Here is an 18,139-nt window from a genome sequence, read left to right as displayed (position 1 = left end):
AGCGCGCGCCCGCTCAGCCAATCGGCGGCGGCGGCGGGGCGGGGGCGGGGCGCGCGGCGGGGGCGCGCGGCGCGGGGAGGGGCGGGGCGCGCGGCGCGGGGCGGGGCGGCCGCATCCTGGTTGCCGCCCGCGGGCCCGTCCGCCGCCCGCCCGGCCGTCCCCGCCGCCGGCAGCCATGTGACCGCGCCGCCGCCCTCCGCGCGCCCGGCCCGCCCGCCCGCCCGCCCGCCGCGCGTCCGCGGCCCGGCCGCAGCCCAGGCCGCCGAGGGAGCGGCGGGGCCGGCGCCATGGCCGAGCGGGGCCGCTTGGGCCTGGCCGGCGCGCCCGCCGCGCTCAACACGCCCGTGCCCATGAACCTGTTCGCCACCTGGGAGGTGGACGGCTCCAGCCCCAGCTGCGTGCCCAGGTACGCCGCCGCCCGGCCGCTTTGTTCCCGCGCGCACCTGCCGGACACCCGGGACCTGTTCCCGGGACCGCCTGCCCGGGGCTGTCCATCCGGGCCCTGCGCACCGCGCCGTCCCCACCCGGGACCGTCCGCCTCGCACCGTCCACTCGGGACCTGCGCCCTGGGCCGTCCTCACCCGAGACTGTCCATCCGGGACCTTGTGCTCGGGGCCGTCCCCCGGGTCCTCGTGCCCGGGGTCTCCACCCGAACCGCCCGTCCACCCGGGGCCCCCCACCCCTGGCCTCGCGTTTGCGCGCTCCACTCCGGCATGCGCATTCAATGGGAGCAATCTCTGACGCGTGGAGGGCCTCTGAGGTCCTGGCACCGCCGGGAGGGAGTGGCGCGGGTGTCTCAGGTCCCGCCGTCTTCTGAGGCTCACCTGGTTTCGCTCCCAGGCGGCATCATTGCACCTGTCCACTGATGCGGTGCTGGTGCTGGAGTTGACTCAGGGCGCCTCCTCTCTCCACTGCTGTCAGATTTCCTTTTGCGTGCAGCCACACTGTCAAGTCCGAGTGTCCTGGGAGTGACCCGCAGGGCGCACAGTGTCCAGAGGACACCTGAAGTTGGGACCGTGATTTTACTCTTTCATCCAGCGCACAGCTTTTTATTGGTGGTCTTGGGGGCCTGGTGCTGCCGGCTCAGTCCTGCTGGCCCTTTACCTGTGTGCGCTGTGTTTCCTAGTTTAGAGACACCTTCGTGTCCATGAGCAGGGCGCTTTGCACCAGGCTGTTAGTTTTGCCATGGCAAAGGACTGCACCCCCCGCCTCGGTGGGGAAGTGGCTGGACCCCAGTGGGAACAGCTAGACCAGGTCTACCCACAGGCCAGTGCTGTAGCGAGGTCACCTCCACTCAGACTGGCAGCCTCCCTGTTTTTCTTGCCAGCTTGGCACTCTCTCGGTTTCTTCCAGACTCAGTGGTCCCTGACGATGAAGTTCTCAGGCTGGAGGGAAGAGGCAGACTTGCACTAGGGTCAGGCCTGGAGGGCTGCACTCCCTAGGGAGACCTCGTGGTGAGGACCTCAGGATTGCCATCCAGACATGGGGAGTGGGTGCTGTGTTGCTGAAGGGGACACAGCTCATTCTATAGGTGTCACAGAGTGAGGTGTTGGGGATGCCAGTCTGTGGGGTGTGCTCCCTGGGGGTGCAGAGCTGGGAGCTCAGGGCACTGGCTGTGCCAAGTAGAAAGGACGGGCCCTCCGTATACCTGCCAGATCTGCATGGGGCCTCCTGGAGGACGCGGTGACCCTGTGAGACCTGAGGGTCGGTGTTAGCCGGGGTTGGGGGCCAATGACTCCAGACCCACCTGCTTACCTCTCCTTCTGGGAGGTCTCTGAGCCTCGCAGCCAAGCTGAGGAGCATCTCCTCACCCTTTCCCATCCTGGCATTTGCCCTAGGGTCGAGTCCCACAGCCAGGGGTCAATATGGGCAGCTCTTCCCCCCGATGTGTCTGTCTCTCGACACTGTCACCACCGCCACCAGCCCTTAGATCTCTCATGCTGGCTGCCTTCCGTCAGTGCCCCCTTGCTACACCAAGTGCCCCCCGACAGAGTGCAGAGCGTGGCCTCTGTTTGCTGCATCTCTCCAGCTGCTTCCTGGGGCTCCCCAAAAGCCCGCTGAAGTTTAACTGGAGGGTGGTGGGGGGAGGTTGCAGGAGAGGCCAGGAGGGTAGGAGCTGGATTTAGGGTCCTTGCGACACCTTGTGGAGATGGTCTGGGAAGCCCGCTCTGGTGAGCGTCAGGGGACGGGGGTGGGGTGTGCAGCCTGGGCCGAAGGGGAGGGGTGATGGCGGGTGGTGTTCTTTGGGGTGAGCACGACAGCCATCAGGAGAGGCAGGCAGAGTTCATGGGTTGAACATAGGAAACATGGGTTATAGCACACGCCCCCCACCTGTCCTGGTGAGTGTGGCCCCTCCCTGAGAGGCGGTGCCCGTCCCCTGCCCATACCTTCTGCGCAGGACTGTTTTTCGTACCTAAAGGGGTCATACTTTCTGTTTGCGTGTCTTGCTTTCACCCAGTCTTTAAGTTCCTGAGTGACAGCGTACCCGTGGCTGTCCCTGCAAGATGACAACATGGGTCTCTGCTCTTCAGGGGACCTTTCACCTGTTTCCAGCTTTTCAGCAATGTCGGACGTGCTGCTGTCGGCGTCGAGTCCCCGTCCTGTGCACGTGTGTGTCCGGGCGGCGGCCAGGCCGGCCGCAAGCACGTGCCCGTAGTAGGGTTTGGGGGTGTGTGTGCGCGGTGTTACTACCAGGAGGCTTCCCGCAGTGGCTGTGCCAGCTCCAGCCCCCAGCGGCGGGGAGGAGAGTCCCCAGCGCTCCACATTCTTGCCAACACTTTGCCTGACTTTTAATTTTTGCCAGTCTGGTGGGTGTGAAACGGTCTCGTGGTTTTAATTCGAATTTCTCTGATTCCTGACGCCGCTTGCGCTTCCTCGTCCGCAAATTGCAGGCCACGTCTTCTGCCAGTTTTTCTTTCTCCTCCTTATTTTTACTTTGTCCCCCCTTGAGCCTGGGCAGTTTCTTGAGGGGACGGCAATCCTTCCCTAGCCACAAGCGTTGGGGCCGTCTTCTTCCAATGATGCGTGTTCCTTGGCGGTCTGCGAGGTGTGCACCTTTGCCTTTCTGGCTCCCGTCTCTCGCCCTTCCCTTCCTGGTCGTGGCGGAAGCTCCCTGCTCTCGCCGGGGCCTGTGCAAGGTGTGAGGCTGGAACTCCAGGGAGCCCTGAGTCGGTGGCTTTCCCTGAGGAGACCGTCACAGGTGCACTCTTCCCTGGTGGCCATCAGCAGTGGCGTGGCGCCCTTCCCTGTCGCCTCCTGTCTGCGCCATGGCCGGGGTTCCGCGGGTGGCCCCTCCCCTACCCTTGGGCCCCAGCAGATTCTGGGTCACTTTATACCCTTGCGCGCCCCATTTATTTTTTCTTTCCTGTTCAGGTTATCGATTAGTTTTTAAATTTTGGGGGGCTGGTCATCCTTTCCCCTGCTTATTGTTCACTCCGATCTTTACCTCTGTGAACCCCTTGTTCGCATCCTTGGCCCATTTCAGGGACCGAATTGCGGTTTGGTTCACATGGTGGAGGGAGGAGGTTGCCCAGCTGGCAGGGGACGTCTGGTGGCTGTGTGCCCGTCGGCCACACCCCAGCAAGACGGGAGCGGCCGCTCGCACCTGCAGGCTAGTTCCGTTGTTCTGGGGCCTCCCTTCGGCGGGATCAGGCAACAGGTGGCTCTTGGGCTCACACACGCCGAGTCCGTGTCCACGGCTCCCTCCTCTGGGTGTGCACGGTATCCCGCGGTGGCAGGAAACCGCGCCTTGTTTCTACCTGTCCTGTCGGCAGGCGTGTGGGTTGTTTCCAGGGTGAGGCTCTTGGGTTCACAGCTGCCGTGGCCATTTGGGGCAGGGCTGTCACTTGTCCTTGGTGACAACTGGCCACGGTGGGGGGGGGGGTGGCGTGTGCCAGTTTTCTGAAGTGGTGGCACTGTCTGCTGCTGCCACTAGCCGCGTCCTGTGTTCCGTCCTGTGTTTCGTCGTCTTGTGACTTCTAGCCATTCCGACAGCTGGGTGATGGCTTCTCCTGAGGGTCTTTTCTGGGATTATTGTGCCTGGATGTTGAGTATAACCAAACAGGTTTTTTTTTAAATTAAGAGCATCATCTGATTCTCCTTGACTTGCTGTTGTGGGACATTACGTTACGTAAATGGATTTTCTAGTATTAAACTAACCTTCTGTTCTTGGAAAAATTCCAGCCTGGTCGTGCAGTGTCACCCTTCTCGTTCATTGGCGGGTTTAGACGATGAAGATTTTGTTTAGGATCTGTGTGTGTGCGTGTGTGGTCTGCAGTCTCACCAGATTCTGATGCCAAGACACTTTGTAGAACACGCTTCAGAGTGTGTCTCCTTTTGCTGCTTTGTGGTGTCCTGTATGCAAGACTGGGGCTGCTTCATCGCGGAATGTTCGTGGGAAGCCACCCAGAAAGGACCCTCAGCGTGGGATTGCTCTATAGGCACTGCCCAGATTCAGTGGCTTCCATAGCTGTAGGACACTTTCCCCCCTTTGAGTTGGCGTTTTAAAATATGTTTTCCTGAGAATGTGTCCATTTTGTCCAGATGTTTGAGTTTACTGGCATATAGTCACTCACATTATTCTCTTATTTTTATTTTCTAACACCCGCAGGGTCTGTAGTGCTGTCCCCTCAGTTCATCACACTGGCTGTCTGTGCAGGTGGACAAGAACGCTTGTCTCTGTCTCACCGAGGGCTCAGCAGTGGATGAAATGAATACTGGTTCTTTGTTTTCTGCCATTTATGATTCTCAGGCTTACATTGCTGTTTGTGTTGTAGTTTCTTCTGATAAATGTGTGGCTCCTCATTTTCCTCCTCGTTTCCTTTCACATAAGCATCTGTACTTTGGAAATCAGCTGTGCCTCACAGAGTTGTTCCACTTAAAATATTCTTCGTATTCTCCACTATTCTCTCCGTAACCCGTCGGAATCGCAAGTTTCCAAGTTTCTTGATACGCAAACATATGGGTTTGTTTCCTAGTTTTCCATGATGCAGTTCATCTCTCTTCTTCTGACTGTTCTTTTCTAACCTAATTATGTTGTGGTCAGAGAGAGTGGTCAGCATGACACCAGGTCCATAATATTTTTTGTGACTTGCCTTATGGCTCAGTTTGAGGTCAGTTTTCATACATGTTCTGTTTGTACCGAAAAGGAATGCGTTTCTGGCAGTTGATGGCGTTTGATGTCTGTCCGCGCCCTTCAGGCTTGGTTCACTGCCGTCTTCAGATCTCTTCCCCTTTTTGTCTACTGGAGAAGTGTGTTAAAACCTTCTGATGGTGGATTGATCTGTTTCTCTTGGACTTGTGTCATTTTGAGACTAAGCTCTTAGGTACATACGTGTTTGGATTATGATACCTTCCAGGGGTTTTGAACTTTGAGCACATATGACTGTCTGAACGTGGACTTTGGTGACAGGAAAGCTCTCTGAGCTTCTGGAAAGCACTATGTGTTACTTCTTTTTCCACCTTTTTTCTTTAGACTTTCGTGTGTCCTTTCGTGTGAGATGTATCTTTGGTTATTCGGCATGGATCTAGTTTTTCTTCACTCTGAGAATCTTTATTTTTTAACTAGAATCTGAGAATCTTTATTTTTCAACTAGAATAATTTAGGTCTTTTGCCTAAATTATTGACGTTTCGGTTCGCATCTACCTGTTTACGTTTTGTGCTCATCAGTTTTCTACTTTCTGTGTTTGTTTTTCTCTTTGGTCTTACCTTGTTTTGAACGGGCTTTTTTCTCATTCTATTTCTCCATCATATATTAGTTTGAAACTTACCACCGTTTCTGTGTCTCGGTGCTTACTGTGTACGTTGCAGTTTGCATACTGGCTGTATTTTCAAGTTAATTTACCTTTATTCTGTTCCTGGCAGACGCAAGGACGGACCTTACAACCTGTCACTCTGACCCAACCCTTTCATGCTTACACGCTCCTGTTTGGTGTACGTCACTGTGCTCGTGAGCCCGGGAGGGGTTGTTCACTCCGCTCTTCTGTTAGCACTCGATTAACTGCAAAACTCACCACTTCCTTTCCTTTATTTCAGAAGCTGGAATAGCTTTCCTCCTCTTTATGTCAGAGAAGGCATCTTCAGGATTTTCTTTAGCAAGGTAGTGTTGATAACTAACTGCTTTTCTGTGTATCTGGAACGTTTGTCCTTTTTTCTGGAGGGTGTCCTGTGGGTGTGGACGTGCAGTTGGCATCTCCCCTCTGCACGTGGAGGGCGTAGCTTCCTGACTTTGTGCTCAGTTTTGCTGTTGAGAAGTCGGCTGTCGGTCAGGTGAGACTCATTTGAAGGTCTGTCCTCCGCGATCGCCTCTCTGTCGCCTCCAGGTGTGGCTTTCTTCTGATACTGCCTGGTCACGGTTGGGGTTCTCCAACTTCGTGGGTCGGTGGTTTTGACCAGTTCTGGGAAGTGCCAGCCGCCCTCTCTTCAGCGCCGTCCCTGCTGGCCTCTGGAGCCCCGTCCGGATGCGACCATCCCGCCGGGTGGTCACAGAGACCACCGCCGGGTAGGTTTTGCATGTCCCCGTGACGGTGGCTGGTTCTCAGCTCTTCCTTCTACCTCTGCCCGCGTCCCACGGGGCAGCCGGTGGGCACTGTGCCGTCTTCCACCCAGGGCTCGGTGTGGACATGGTGCGCCTGCTTGGGGAGCTCCCGGAGCTGAACGGGGGTGCTCTGCTCACGAGTGTGGGTTTTGTTTCGAGTGTGCGGGTGTGTGCTGGGGGAACGGCGCGGGCCGGGCGCCGTGGACTTGGCTGGCGGCTGGGGCGGGGTGGATGTGTGCGCGGGTGGGGGGGGGGGGGGCCGCAGTGCTTGCCGCGAATGAAGGATGAAGGATGAAGTCGGCTCGGAGGGGAGACCGAGGAAGCTGGCCCTCTGTGGCCCGTGGGCTGGCATCTGTGGGGGGCACTTGGGCATCCAGTGCCTCTCGCTGCAGCCCACCCATGAGTGTGCACCTGGGCCGTGTGGTCTGCTTCCTGTGCAGAATTGGCCTTTGTGTGGCAGGAAGCAGCTGCCTTAAGGGAGCTCACAGCTGCTTTGCTGGGGGGTGGGGGGGGGCAGGGTGGTCTCATGAGATGCTTGAGTGGGGACCCCTCGGCCGGGCTCCAGAAGCAGCTCTCTGCGCTCCTGCCCCACGTGCTGGCCGTCCCGCCTGGGAGGGCCAGGTGAGGGCGGGTGTCCCTGGGGTAGGGAGACCGCTCCAGAGAGTGGCTGTTCAATTGGGAAAAATGATGTGTTTTTTTGACCCTGTGATGGGTCAGATCGCGAGGATCCGTCGGGAGCCCAGGCAGCATGCGGCCCGGCCAGAGTGACCCATCACAGAGACGGGTGCTGGGATGCAGGCAGGGTGGGCAGACCGTGTGCGCCCAGAGCCCACGGGTTGAGCGTGCCCTCCCTGCGGGCACAGCCCAGTGTCATCCAGCATCGTGGCCGTTCCCAGGCTGCCGTGCTCTGGGAACTGGCACATCCGTGCGTCCCCGCTGGCGGTGCCGGGCAGCGTTTGGACTCGGTGCAGGGTGCGGCAAGCGCGCGGAACTGACGGACCGCACCTGCGCCTCATCGGCTCCCGCGATTGCTAGGCAGCCTTGCAGTGGAAAGTCAGCCTTGGAGATGGTGTGGGCGTGTATTTAGAGGCCCGGCTCCCGTCTGCCCTCGAGGTGCCTCGGTCCAGGGGGACTGTACCCGAGCCGCACCGTCTGGACTTCCGTCTGGTGGAAGCGCTCTGTTTGTCGGTGTCTCCGGCCCCGTCTCCCTCTGGGGGAAGGGCAGCTGTGCACCTGACAGGCAGGGAGGCACGCGTACAAAGCCCAGCAGCTGCTCGCCTGGCGGTTGGCGCCCCATGGAGTCAAGGCCGCGGCCCCGGGTCTCCTGCTGCTCTGGCCAGGGTGGGTCCCCTGTGGCGGCGGGGGCACCAGGGACTGGCGCACCTGCCCCCTGGCCAGGCACAGGTAGCACCCAGCCGTGGTGCCGAGAGCCTGTGGGTGCTGTTGTCCCGATGGTGGGAGACGAGGACCGGGGGCCGGGACAGGCGGTGGGCACACGCGGGGCTCTGCTGCCCCATCGGCAGGTGGGCTGGGAGGGGCTCGGGAGGAACTGGCCCAGCCTCTCCTCCCAGCTGGCTTGTGCTCCTGGCAGCAAGGGAGGTGCCTCGAGGGTCTCACGGCCGGCTGTCAGCTGGCTCCGTGTCTGCTTTCCACGTGGCAACACCACCGTTCCAGCATGCCCCCCCCCCCCCCCCCGCACACACATCGTGGGGTCTGGGGCGAACAGTGCAGTGTCTGTCCACAGTGTCACCTTCTGCCCTCTCTGTGGGTGGAGTCCTGCTGGCAGGGGGTTCAGCCCCTGTCTCTGCCCCCACCCCCGCCCCCACAGGCCCTCGTCCCTCCTCCACCACTGGGCAGGCCCTCGTCCCCTCCCTCCCCCCCCGCTTCCCCCACTGGGCAGGCCCTCAGAAGCACCCCCTCTGCTCAGACGTGGTCGTACCCTTCACCGAAGTGCCAGCCCGGCTCTGCCCTGTGTGGGCTGCACGGTCTCCATCCTCGTGTGGCAACCACCTCCTTCCTGTCCCCGGTTGCTCAGCTCAATTCGTAGGGCACATGTTGTCCCCACTGGGACGGTGCTGGCGTCCCCAGGCAGGCCCTCAGGTGACCTCTGGGGTGACCTCTGTGAGTCAGAGCCTCGAACTGTGGACAGCTGGGGCGCCTGCCTCTTTCCCTGAGTTTTTTCTCCAGATAGTTTGTATTTCTTCTGATGTATTTGCTAGGATCCGTCATGTAATTTGAGTCTCGTGTTGCCGCGTGACTGTGGCAGATCTCGCACCCGTGACCGTACCTCCCGATTGTGTCCTGGAAGGTTGGGACCTCCCTGGTTTCGAGTGAGCGTCTGTGGCACGGCGTGCCCTTCCGGGTGGCAGGGGCTGCACGTGGAGCACGGCTCTGCAGGTGCCCCGGCCTCGCACTTCTGCCCTCAGCTGGGCGGTGCCTCCGTGCTCACACACTCATCCTTGCCCACCCGGGAGGGGACGTTGTGGGTCTCCAGGGCCCCCAGAAGTGCCTCAGGCAGGTGTCCTGCCGAGGGCCGGCTCTGGTGACCTCGCCTGCGGCCAGCTCACTGTCCTCTGGGGTCCCCGGGGGTCCTAGGCCATCGCAGAGGGTCCTTCAGGAGCGTGCAGGCTCTGGCTGGATCCTAGCTTAGCCTTCAGCCGGCCGTAGCGTAACCGGAGGTTAGTAGGGACAGGTCGGCACACCCTCTTCTCTGGCTGGTTCTGCCGGGAAATGCGCGAGCGCGGGGACTGTGTTTACAAACATAGCGCTTGTCCGATGGAGCATCCGGGGGCAGGACGATGAACTCATTTGTGGGTGTGGGGCCCCTGAGAGAGGGGGGAGGATAGGGGGCTGAGCAGGTGGCTGGGAGGGCGGACAGGGCCTGGTCAGGGCGAGCCCTTGGGAGGAAGGGAAGACGACGGGGCTTCCTGGGACAGAAGGGGCGTCGCGGGGGGTGACGGGCTGTTTGCACACAAGGGGCACCGGGTCCTGGCTCCCTACCAGGCTGCGCTGTGACGGTGGAGGCTGCCTTCCTGGTCTGAGTTCAGCATTGTGAGCACTGCAGCTGAGGGAGGGGCCCTGCTGGGGGCCCCGGTGAGGAGGCAGGAGGCTGAGGCCTTGGGGTCTGGGCGGGGCCACCTTCGCCTCCGACTTGCCCGCGTGTGCCGGGAGGCATGGGCCAGACCCATCCGTGGGTTCTGGAAAGCCACCTGGCAGGTCATGGAAGGTTCCGGTTGTGTGTTTATTCGTGGTCTGGGTCTGGAGCAGAACTGTCGACAGCTGAGCCCCCTGAGGATCGCTGGTGGCATCGATCTCGGCAGATAAAAGCCGCGTGCAGTGGCAGGCCAGGAGTGAGGGCCGTGGTGAGGGTTCTCCGGGAGAAGCCGGTGTGGACGCCGAGCCCTCTGCCCAGCGGTGAGGCCCTGCCTCTGCCTTCTTCTGAACCAGCAGAGTCGACCGCAGCTGCGTTCCTCTTTCCTGCTTTGCCTCTTGGAGCATCACTTCCTCAGGAATAGGTGGTGACCACCCTGCCCGGGGCAGGCTCCTCCCGTGGACAGGAGGACATTCCATTCTGTGCCACCACGGCGGAGGCCCACCAGGGAGGGGACAGCTGCGTCACCAGCCGCCGCCAGGGGGGACGCAGGAAACTGCTGGCCTGGCCTCACGGTCACTTGAAAGCTGGGGTGTCCGCACGTGCCGTCCCTGAAATAGGAACCCCGGGCGGGGTCTTCAGGCGGAGGAGGCCGGCCTGGTGGGTGAGAAAATACCACCCCGAGGACCTTCGTGGTCGCGCCCCAGCGCCTGTCTGCTCACAGGGAGCTCGCTGGGCAGTGATCTTGGTGTTGGGAACAAACAGAAAACGTGTCTGATTGGATTGGTTTAGGAGAGAGCTCCTGGTGAATTTGCTCCTTGGGGGTTTTCTGGTTCCCTCAAGAGGAGGGGAGGATGAGGTCCCTTCTCTCAAGAGCGCGGCCTGCGGCCCAAAGAAAAAGGCAGGCCAGCTCCTCGACCCAGAGTCCCACAGCAGGGGACTCGGCGGTGACCTTCAGGCCCCTCCCCCGGCTGACAGAGCCCTGAGCCGTGGTGCCGTAGGGCACGGTGAAGCCAGGGCGGGGGTCCTCGTCCTCACTGGCTGTGCGCTGTAGTGTAGAGGCCCTGGGCCCCCACACGGCCCTGTCCCAACCCCCTGCTCCCTCCCGCCCGCTACAGCCGCCCAGCTTGGCATTCTGGGCGTCATTTGAGATTTGCTCCCCAGCAGCTGTTGCCTTTCCTGCCTGGATGAGAAGCCCCTGGAACCAGGCCCAGCCTGCTGTCCCCTCCCTGTGGCCCCCCGCCCTCCAGCACCGTCCTGGGCACCGGGCTGGCTGAGGCTTGTGGAGAGGACACGGGGTGGGGGTGTGGTGGCCTTCAGGAGCTCCAGGAGTTTCCGGGGCTGGGGTCCTCAGTGTCCTCTGGGCGGGGCGGGGGGTGGGGGGGGCGTTGCTGTGGTGTAAGCAGCCAGAGGGCCGCTCGAAACGGGAATGGCGGGGATGTGGTGGGGCCCAGCGCTGTCCCCAGACCCGAGGCTCCCGGTGCCCAGCGGGTCCACAGCACACAGCAGGCTGCTTCGTCTGCAGAGCCGACAGGCGCGCCCGTGGCGCCCATCTCCAGCCTGCCGGGCAGCGGACATCTGCAGCTGGAACTCGGGGCGGGTGCAGAGGAGGGGCGAGTGCCCACCGGCACCTGCACCCGCCTCACGCCGGCTCCACGTGGCACCCCACCTTGCCCTTTCCCTTTCGGGGTCTCGCAGCCCCTCCAGAGAGGAAGGGCTGTGAGGCAGGGCCCCCCTGAGCCAGCGCACCTGATCCCATGTGATGGCACCTTGGCTTTTTCATCCCGGCCACCCAGTGGGCTGTGGGCACGATCCTGGCTTGGCGCGGGGAGCTGGGGGCCCTGAGCGGTCACTGCTGTGCCCTCAGAGGGCGGTGGGAAGTGGCCGAGCCTGCAGGCCAGTCCAGTCCGTCTGACTGTTGGCCTGACCTCAGTGTGACCCTGCTCCTCAGGTGACGGGGGCCCCGGCAAATCTGAGGCGGTCCCTCAGGGTGTGGCTGAGAAGAGGGGCCCAGCATGCACTGTCTGGAAGGGCGAGAACCTCCCTGGGTGCCAGAGACCAGGAGGCTGCTACTGGGAAATGTGTGAGCACAGACCCTTGTTGGGACTATCCAGGAGTGTCTCTGGCTGGGGCTGAGCCTGCTGGGGTGCGGCCAGGAGACAATGGGAGGGGTGGGCACCGTCTGGGAGAGGAGGGGGGTGGTGGCGGCGGGGGGGGGGGGGCTTGGAGTCATTGGGAGGAAGGGGGTGAGGGGTGTGGCTTCTCCTGGATCGATCACCTGATTCTCAGATGTGGCAGAGCAGGGGGTGGTGAGACGGGGGGCCCAGAGTGGGACACAGACCCGGGAGCGCCAGAGCCCGCATGGCCTTGCCGTGGACCTGGGTGGGTAGTCCGTGGCCGTGGCCAGCGTCTCAGGTGCACAGCTGCTGACCAAGTGGGTGTTCGCGGGTGGAACCAGTGGGGAGGAGGGGCTGCTGGGCTGGGGGCTGGCGCAGGGTGAGGGAGGGGGTCCTGGTGCTGGCGGAGGCAGCGCGTGGTCTGTGTGTTGCTGGCAGCCTGGTGGCTCCTGGGCGGGGGGGGGGGGGGGGGGGGGGGGGGGCACAGCCCAGGTGAGCTGGATGTGCGAGAAGCCCAAGACAGGTTTGTGAGAGGGGTGGACGGGGCTTCCCGGAGACTTTGTCTCGTGTCCTTTTCCGGCCGGAGCCGCGCGGCCTGCTCGTAGGCCTCTGGCGACGCGTCCCCCCCGGGGACCCTGGCCCACTTCCCAGGTCACCGCCCGGGCTGCGCCGCCTGCCGTCCTGCGCAGGTGGTCTGGCGTGGCTGGAGCTGGCCTCGGCTCGGCTTCCTGGTGACAGGCCCCTTGTCCTTTCTGTCCTCTGCTCGAATCCCACTCTGTCTTCAGCACCACCTGGCCAGCTGTGTCCGCGGCAGCCCCCGCCCCGCCCGGGAGGGCCGCTCCCATGCACACACCCCCTTCTGACTCCCAGATCTGTACTTCTGCGGCACGTGTCACACTTGCACTCTTGTTACGCTTTTTTCTCTTTGCTTTTTTGGTCATTTTTCTCCTAGGAAACCGATCAAGATTCATTTGCCTTCCTTTATTAGTGTCTCCAGGAAAGTTTTCTGTCCATTTGTCTGTTACTGGCTTGTACTGCCTTTGAGGGGAAAGCCGCCCCCTCCCCGCCACCCTGGCCCCAGCGAGACAGCCACAGGGGACGGCCTCGCCTCTGCCCCGCCCTCCCGGGGCCCTCGGACGCTTCTGTCTTCTGGCCTCTGCAGCGATTTTGAGAAGTTGGGGAGAAGCCTGCTCGAGGTTCCTCGTGGGGAAGGAGTTCTCTCTGGTTGCTTGGAAGGGCTTCCTGTGGTTTTGGTGCGCACGGCGCGAATCCGCGGTCAGCATCACCGCTGTCCCTCTCCTTTGTCCCAGATCGGGCCAGCCTGCACGTTACCGCCCTGACGCAGTCGTCGCAGATGCAGCACGCTCCTGCGGGACGGACCCCTGCTGCCCTCTCGGTGGGGAGGGGAGCAGTCCTGGGGCACCTGGGCTTCCTTGGTGGAGGCTTCCCTAGGGACGCCTCACGGCACAAATGGAGCAGTGCCTGTGGGGGTCCTAGTCCGGCAGCCTGGGGTCCATCCCGCCCGGGCCTCACCGCCCAGGTCCCACCTCCTACCGCCATGATGCCAGAGGTGGGGGGCTGTTTCAGCACGAATTTGGGGGGAAACAAAATTTAGCGTGTGGCACGCACTGCCCCCCCGGGGTTTTGGGGGGATGCCCGCAGCCATGCACTCTCCTGCACCCCGACACAGGCCTCCTGCGGGCGGCCTCGCGGCTCCTTATCTGCCTCAACCTGGGGCCCAGCAGAGCCCGGCGTGGGGGGTGCGGTGCCGGGGCTCTGTGCTGTGTGCTGGCAGGGGCTCCAGGTGGGAGCGCCCACTCGGCCTGGGGCTCTGCCGGGCCACCCCTGGTGTAAGGCGTCAGAGGTGCCGGGACCACAGAAGCTCCTTCACCTCATGACTCCCACCCACCCGCCGCCCCTCGGAGTCCCACGCCACCCTTCACCTCTGGGAGGTCGGGCTGCCCCGGGCACACTGTTGTCATTAGATGAGCTGGAAGCACTCCATGCCCGGCAGGGCTGGTTCTGCCGCTCCACTGAGCCTGCCCGTGGGGGGGACAGCCTGTGGCACAGCGCCCTGCCCTCAGCGTGGGTCCCGCTCCTCTTGGCCTTCGTGGACACCCATCGCTCAGGGCGGTACTGTCCAACATGGGGCACTTGCTGTCCCCAGAGAGAAGGTTCCAGCTGCTTTCTGGGTTAGCGTGGGGACGTGCCTGGGGCAAGCCTGGCTGGGGGGGGGGGGGTGGGCCCCTGGGGGAGCCAGAGGAGCTGGAAAGTGAGGCCGCCCCCTTCCAGGCTCACCAGCGAGTGTGCTCACACCCCTCCCTGCCCTTGTCAGGGAGGGGCAGGAAGCGGGTGGATTTTGGCCAGAGAAAGGCTGGCGCTTGACCCTGTCTGGACAGACCCTAGGGCCGGCAGCTGGCCGAGCATCACCTGCCTGGAGCAGGGCCACCCAGGACCATCATTGTGTCCCTGAAGTCCAGCCTGCAGGCCACTCTGGAGGGACACAGGGTTCGACCAAGGTGCCCTGGGGGCTCCCCAGCCTGCCGTCCCCACCCCATTGCCGGATGGCGTCCTTCTCTTCCCAGGCGCTGGCCGGGGCCGCCTCTGCTAAAGTAAAGGCCTCAGCAGGCGGGAGGGAGAGCGCTGGGCAGGGCCTCGCCTGCCGGAGACCATGTGGGGTTCCCCTCATGCCTGAGGCTGCTGGGCTGGAGGATGAGGGGCCGAGGGTGACCTCTGGGGCATTTGGGTCACCCAGGTGGAGGACACTGGCCCAGGAGACCTCCCCGTGGCTGGTCCCAGAGCAGGCATTGGCCAACAGCCAATGCCCTTGTGTAACACGGTTGTATTGCTGGCTGGCTGGAGTTTCAGGGTCCCAGGCCCCCTTGAAGCTCTCCCTGACAGACACGCAGTGCTCTCTGCGAGTGCCCGGCTCCTCCCTGCGGGTGGCCACGCTGGCCTCTGACAGCAACACCTCGCTCGGGGACTGGCTCCTTTGCCCCTTCCTCCTGCGCCCTGGCCCCGCCGTGGGCAGGCTGGCTGGGCTGGGGCCCGAAGGTGGGCTCACGGTGACCCAGCCGCTCCTCCTCCGTCCCCCTTGCAGGGCTTCCCAGCTTCGGTGACAAAGGCCACTCTGGCCCCACATGCCAGCCAGCAGAGACACTGAGACGGCACCTCTGACCTTGCCTCCGGATTAGCAGGAAGCAGCCGTGTCCAGATAAGGCTCGGACAGCAGAGAAAGCTGAGCCGGGCCAGTGAGAGCGAGCGGCCACCCTGGGCTGCCAGGGGCAGGTGACCTGTGCTCAGGACGTGGGTGGAACAGGAGCCCTTAGCGCTTTGCGGAGCTTGCTCTTGTAAACTGGCCACGGCTCGCCGTTGCTGGCACGTTTCTACAGGAAGCACGTTGGGCCAAACGCTAGGCTCCAGGCCTCCACGTGCCCCAGCCTTGCCCCGAGACTAGGCCGTGGTCCGGCTGCGTAGACTTGCGGCACTTTTGGAGCCCGCGTGGGGCAGGCTGGCCTTCCGCGTCCGCCCCGGCCCCGCTCCTGGGCTGGCTGCTCCCCGAGAGGTGGGCAGAGCGTGGGCGCCCCCGGCCAGCTGCCAGCGCAGAGCCCCCGCTCCCACCAGGGCAGACACGCGACCGCACAGGCGGGTCAGCTCCTGAAGACAAAGGGCCCCTTGGTTTTCCCTCCTGCCAAACGCAGAGTCAGCGCGTTTGGGACCCTGGAGGTGCGCCCCACGCGTGGCCGCGGTTTCACCCGTTCCCCCGGTGCCTGGAGGAAAACCGTAGAAGTCGGCCTCTGCTCGGAGGGCCAGCCCCGGTGCTGCTTGTTTTGCAGAAACCCATAAAGTGATCTCGTCCCTGCAGGCGCCGGGTGCCATCCAGAGGGCTGGGCCTGGCGGGGTCCCTGCTCGGCCGCCCTGGAGCAGCGTGCAGGCCCTCAGAAGGTTGAGCAGAGTTACCACGTGGCCCAGCAAACCGATCTTTCCTGAGAGGGGCGGGGACTCCAGCCGAAGCCCGCCCAGCAGTCCGTCACGGGCGTCAGCCGCCACCTGGGGCAGGGTGGTGGTCCCCCCGACGGTGCTTGGAGGGCAGTGCCGTCTCACGCTTGGTCACAAGCCAGCGCCACTCACCTCACTCACCTCGTCCCTGGCACCTCATGTCCCCCGTCATCCCGGGCCGCAGGACACCACGGTCACGCGGCCTCCCTTGCGGCGTATCACTAGGATTGTCCTGTTACGGCTGGCCACAGTTGTTGACCCCTTCCTGTGCCTGGTTTGTAAGTTCACCCTTATCCCGGCTGTGTGTGGAGAGGAGAAGCATGTGCGTGTGGGGGTCAGGACTGCCCGAGGATTCAGGGGGTCTCAGAGCGCGCCCCCCTCGGATAAGGGGGGACCCCTCCGAATGTTCACGGCACTACTCACAGTTGCCAGAAGGCGTGGACGACCCGCGCATCCATTGGTGGATGGTGCACAAACAAGACGTGCAGAGAGGGTTATCCTGCCCACGGAGGAACGTGGATGCAGCATGGACGAGTGTGGAAAAGGCTGTCGGTGGAGAACTAGGCGCTGTGGCCGCCTGTTGTGTGGTTCCCTTTCTGTGAACCGTCCCAGCAGGGGGACCCTCAGGGGAGAGCAGACTGCTGGCCGCCAGGGGCTGGGGGAGGCCATGGGGGTGACGGCCGAGGGGCAGGGCTTTCTCTGCAGGCTGACGAGAATGTTCTGGAATTGGAGGCGGCGGCTGCTCAACGCTCTCCGTGTACTAAGTGCCACCGACTCAAACACTTTAAAACGGTGATTCTGAGAGTGATTCTAAGACACGGGGCTCGGGTGGTCATAGATTCGAGACCAGCAGCAGGTGAGCCCGTGTGACGCGTGGTCTGCCTGGACCCCGGCTGCCAGCGGGGGTGGGGGAGCCAGGCTCACGGCTCAGGAGCGGTGGCGGGCGGTGGGCTGCGGCGTGTGGCGGACGGGCGGGCGTGTGGACGTCTCGGGGGACAGCCCGCCACTCCTGGGGGCCGCTCACTGGGGGCTGAGGGTCTTCTGCCCTGACTCATTTCAGAAATCCGAGGTGCACACGGGAAGTGTCCCTTGCGGTGCGGGGTGAGAAGTACGAACTGCTGTGCCCTCGGGGCTCCGGGCAGCAAGGGGTGAGCAGAGCCCTGGAAGGTTCTGGAGCCTGAGGTCATTGGGGTCGTGGGTCTGCGCTTCTGTGGGTCGCCTCTTCGTGGCCATCGCCCCCGTTCTGTGGGTTGTTTGTCTCTTTGTTGTGCTTCTGTGAGAGGCTTTGTTCCCGGGACTTTGGCCCTTTGTGTGCTAGCAGCTGTCTTCCCGCATCCGTGGTCCATCTCTGACCTCTCTGTGCTGGCGTCCGCATTTCCCATCTCAGGAAGAGTTGGGGTCTTGCGCCTTCCTCCACGCGGCTTGGTGTCCCTGGCTCTCGTCTTCCTGGGCGAGGACCTGCCTGTGTGCGCGGGGTGCTGTTCTGGTTCCTGGGGCCGGTCCGGACGGTGGGAAGCGAACGTTTCCCAGCCCCGAGGGCCCTCGGTGAGGGGAGAAGAGGCAGTGACACGGCGGCAGGGCCGGGGTCGCCTCCCGGGGCGGGGGGTGGGGTGGCGGGGGTCACAAGGCGGCTGAGCGCAGGCCGGCTCGGATCCTGGGCCGGCAGTGCAGGAAGTCTCGGTCGACGCTGCCCGTCGGGCCTGCCCAGAGGCCGGACGGGGGCAGGCACCAGGCTCTGGCAGCGAGGCATCTCCATACCAGCGGGCACCAGCAGGACCGCACGGGGCCACGGGGCAGATGCAGAGGAGGACAGAACGGAGGGCATCCAGGAGATGGAGAGAGGCAGGGGCAGGAGGCCTGGGCTTCACCGCTGGGTGGTCTGGAGGACACAGGCCACACATTGGAGAGAGGCTGCATTTTGGGAACTTTCCATCTTAGCGGGAAGGGTACAGAAGACCAGAGTGGGCACAGGTGCTGGTGTGCCCCCTCCTGAGGCCCGGCAGAGCCAAGGAGGGCTGGAGCCTCAGGAGGAGCCCTGGGAGGAGGACCAGGGCCACCGGGTCAACCAGTAGTGGGAGGGTGGAGCCGAGGCACAGACGCCCAGGGCAGAGGCTGGAGCCTGGTGGCCTCCTGGTCCCTGCTCTAGATTCTAGCAGCCACCGGCCTCCAGGCCCAGCAGAGCAAGGGAGAGTGGGTGGGCGGGGGCCAGAACTCAACAGTGGCACACGCCTGCATCTGTGAAATGGGGATGGGAGGGTCTGGTGAAAGAACATTCCAGAACATTCTGCCATGGCTGCCGGAACTCCATGGCAGACGCAGAAGGCTCAGCATGAGGGGCCAGACGAAGCTGAGAAGAACTGGAGACTGGAGCTGAAACAGGTGGAAACAGACAAAAA

The 18,139-nt window shown here is 62.9% G+C and overlaps 1 protein-coding gene across 7 annotated transcripts in view; it reads left to right on the top strand.

The window, feature by feature from the left end:
* The first annotated feature begins 224 nt into the window (after positions 1-224).
* The window catches only part of PACS2 (phosphofurin acidic cluster sorting protein 2), a 58,543-nt gene continuing 40,628 nt past the window's right edge, over positions 225-18,139 (top strand). For 3 of the 7 annotated variants that reach the window (XM_086708587.1, XM_086708583.1, XM_086708585.1), the window contains exon 1: positions 227-406. In XM_086708587.1, coding sequence (XP_086564713.1) covers positions 288-406 — 119 coding nt within the window. In that variant the 5' untranslated portion in view covers positions 227-287. Of the gene's footprint in view, positions 407-18,139 lie in introns of all 7 variants that reach the window. The other 4 variants (XM_086708582.1, XM_086708589.1, XM_086708584.1 and 1 more) reach the window with 3 other exon arrangements.

Source organism: Puma concolor, chromosome B3, assembly GCF_028749965.1.
Source record: "Puma concolor isolate L17-30 chromosome B3, mPumCon1.1.hap2, whole genome shotgun sequence".
In the NCBI taxonomy this organism is placed as follows: domain Eukaryota; kingdom Metazoa; phylum Chordata; class Mammalia; order Carnivora; family Felidae; genus Puma; species Puma concolor.
This window is presented reverse-complemented; position numbering and strand designations above follow the sequence as displayed.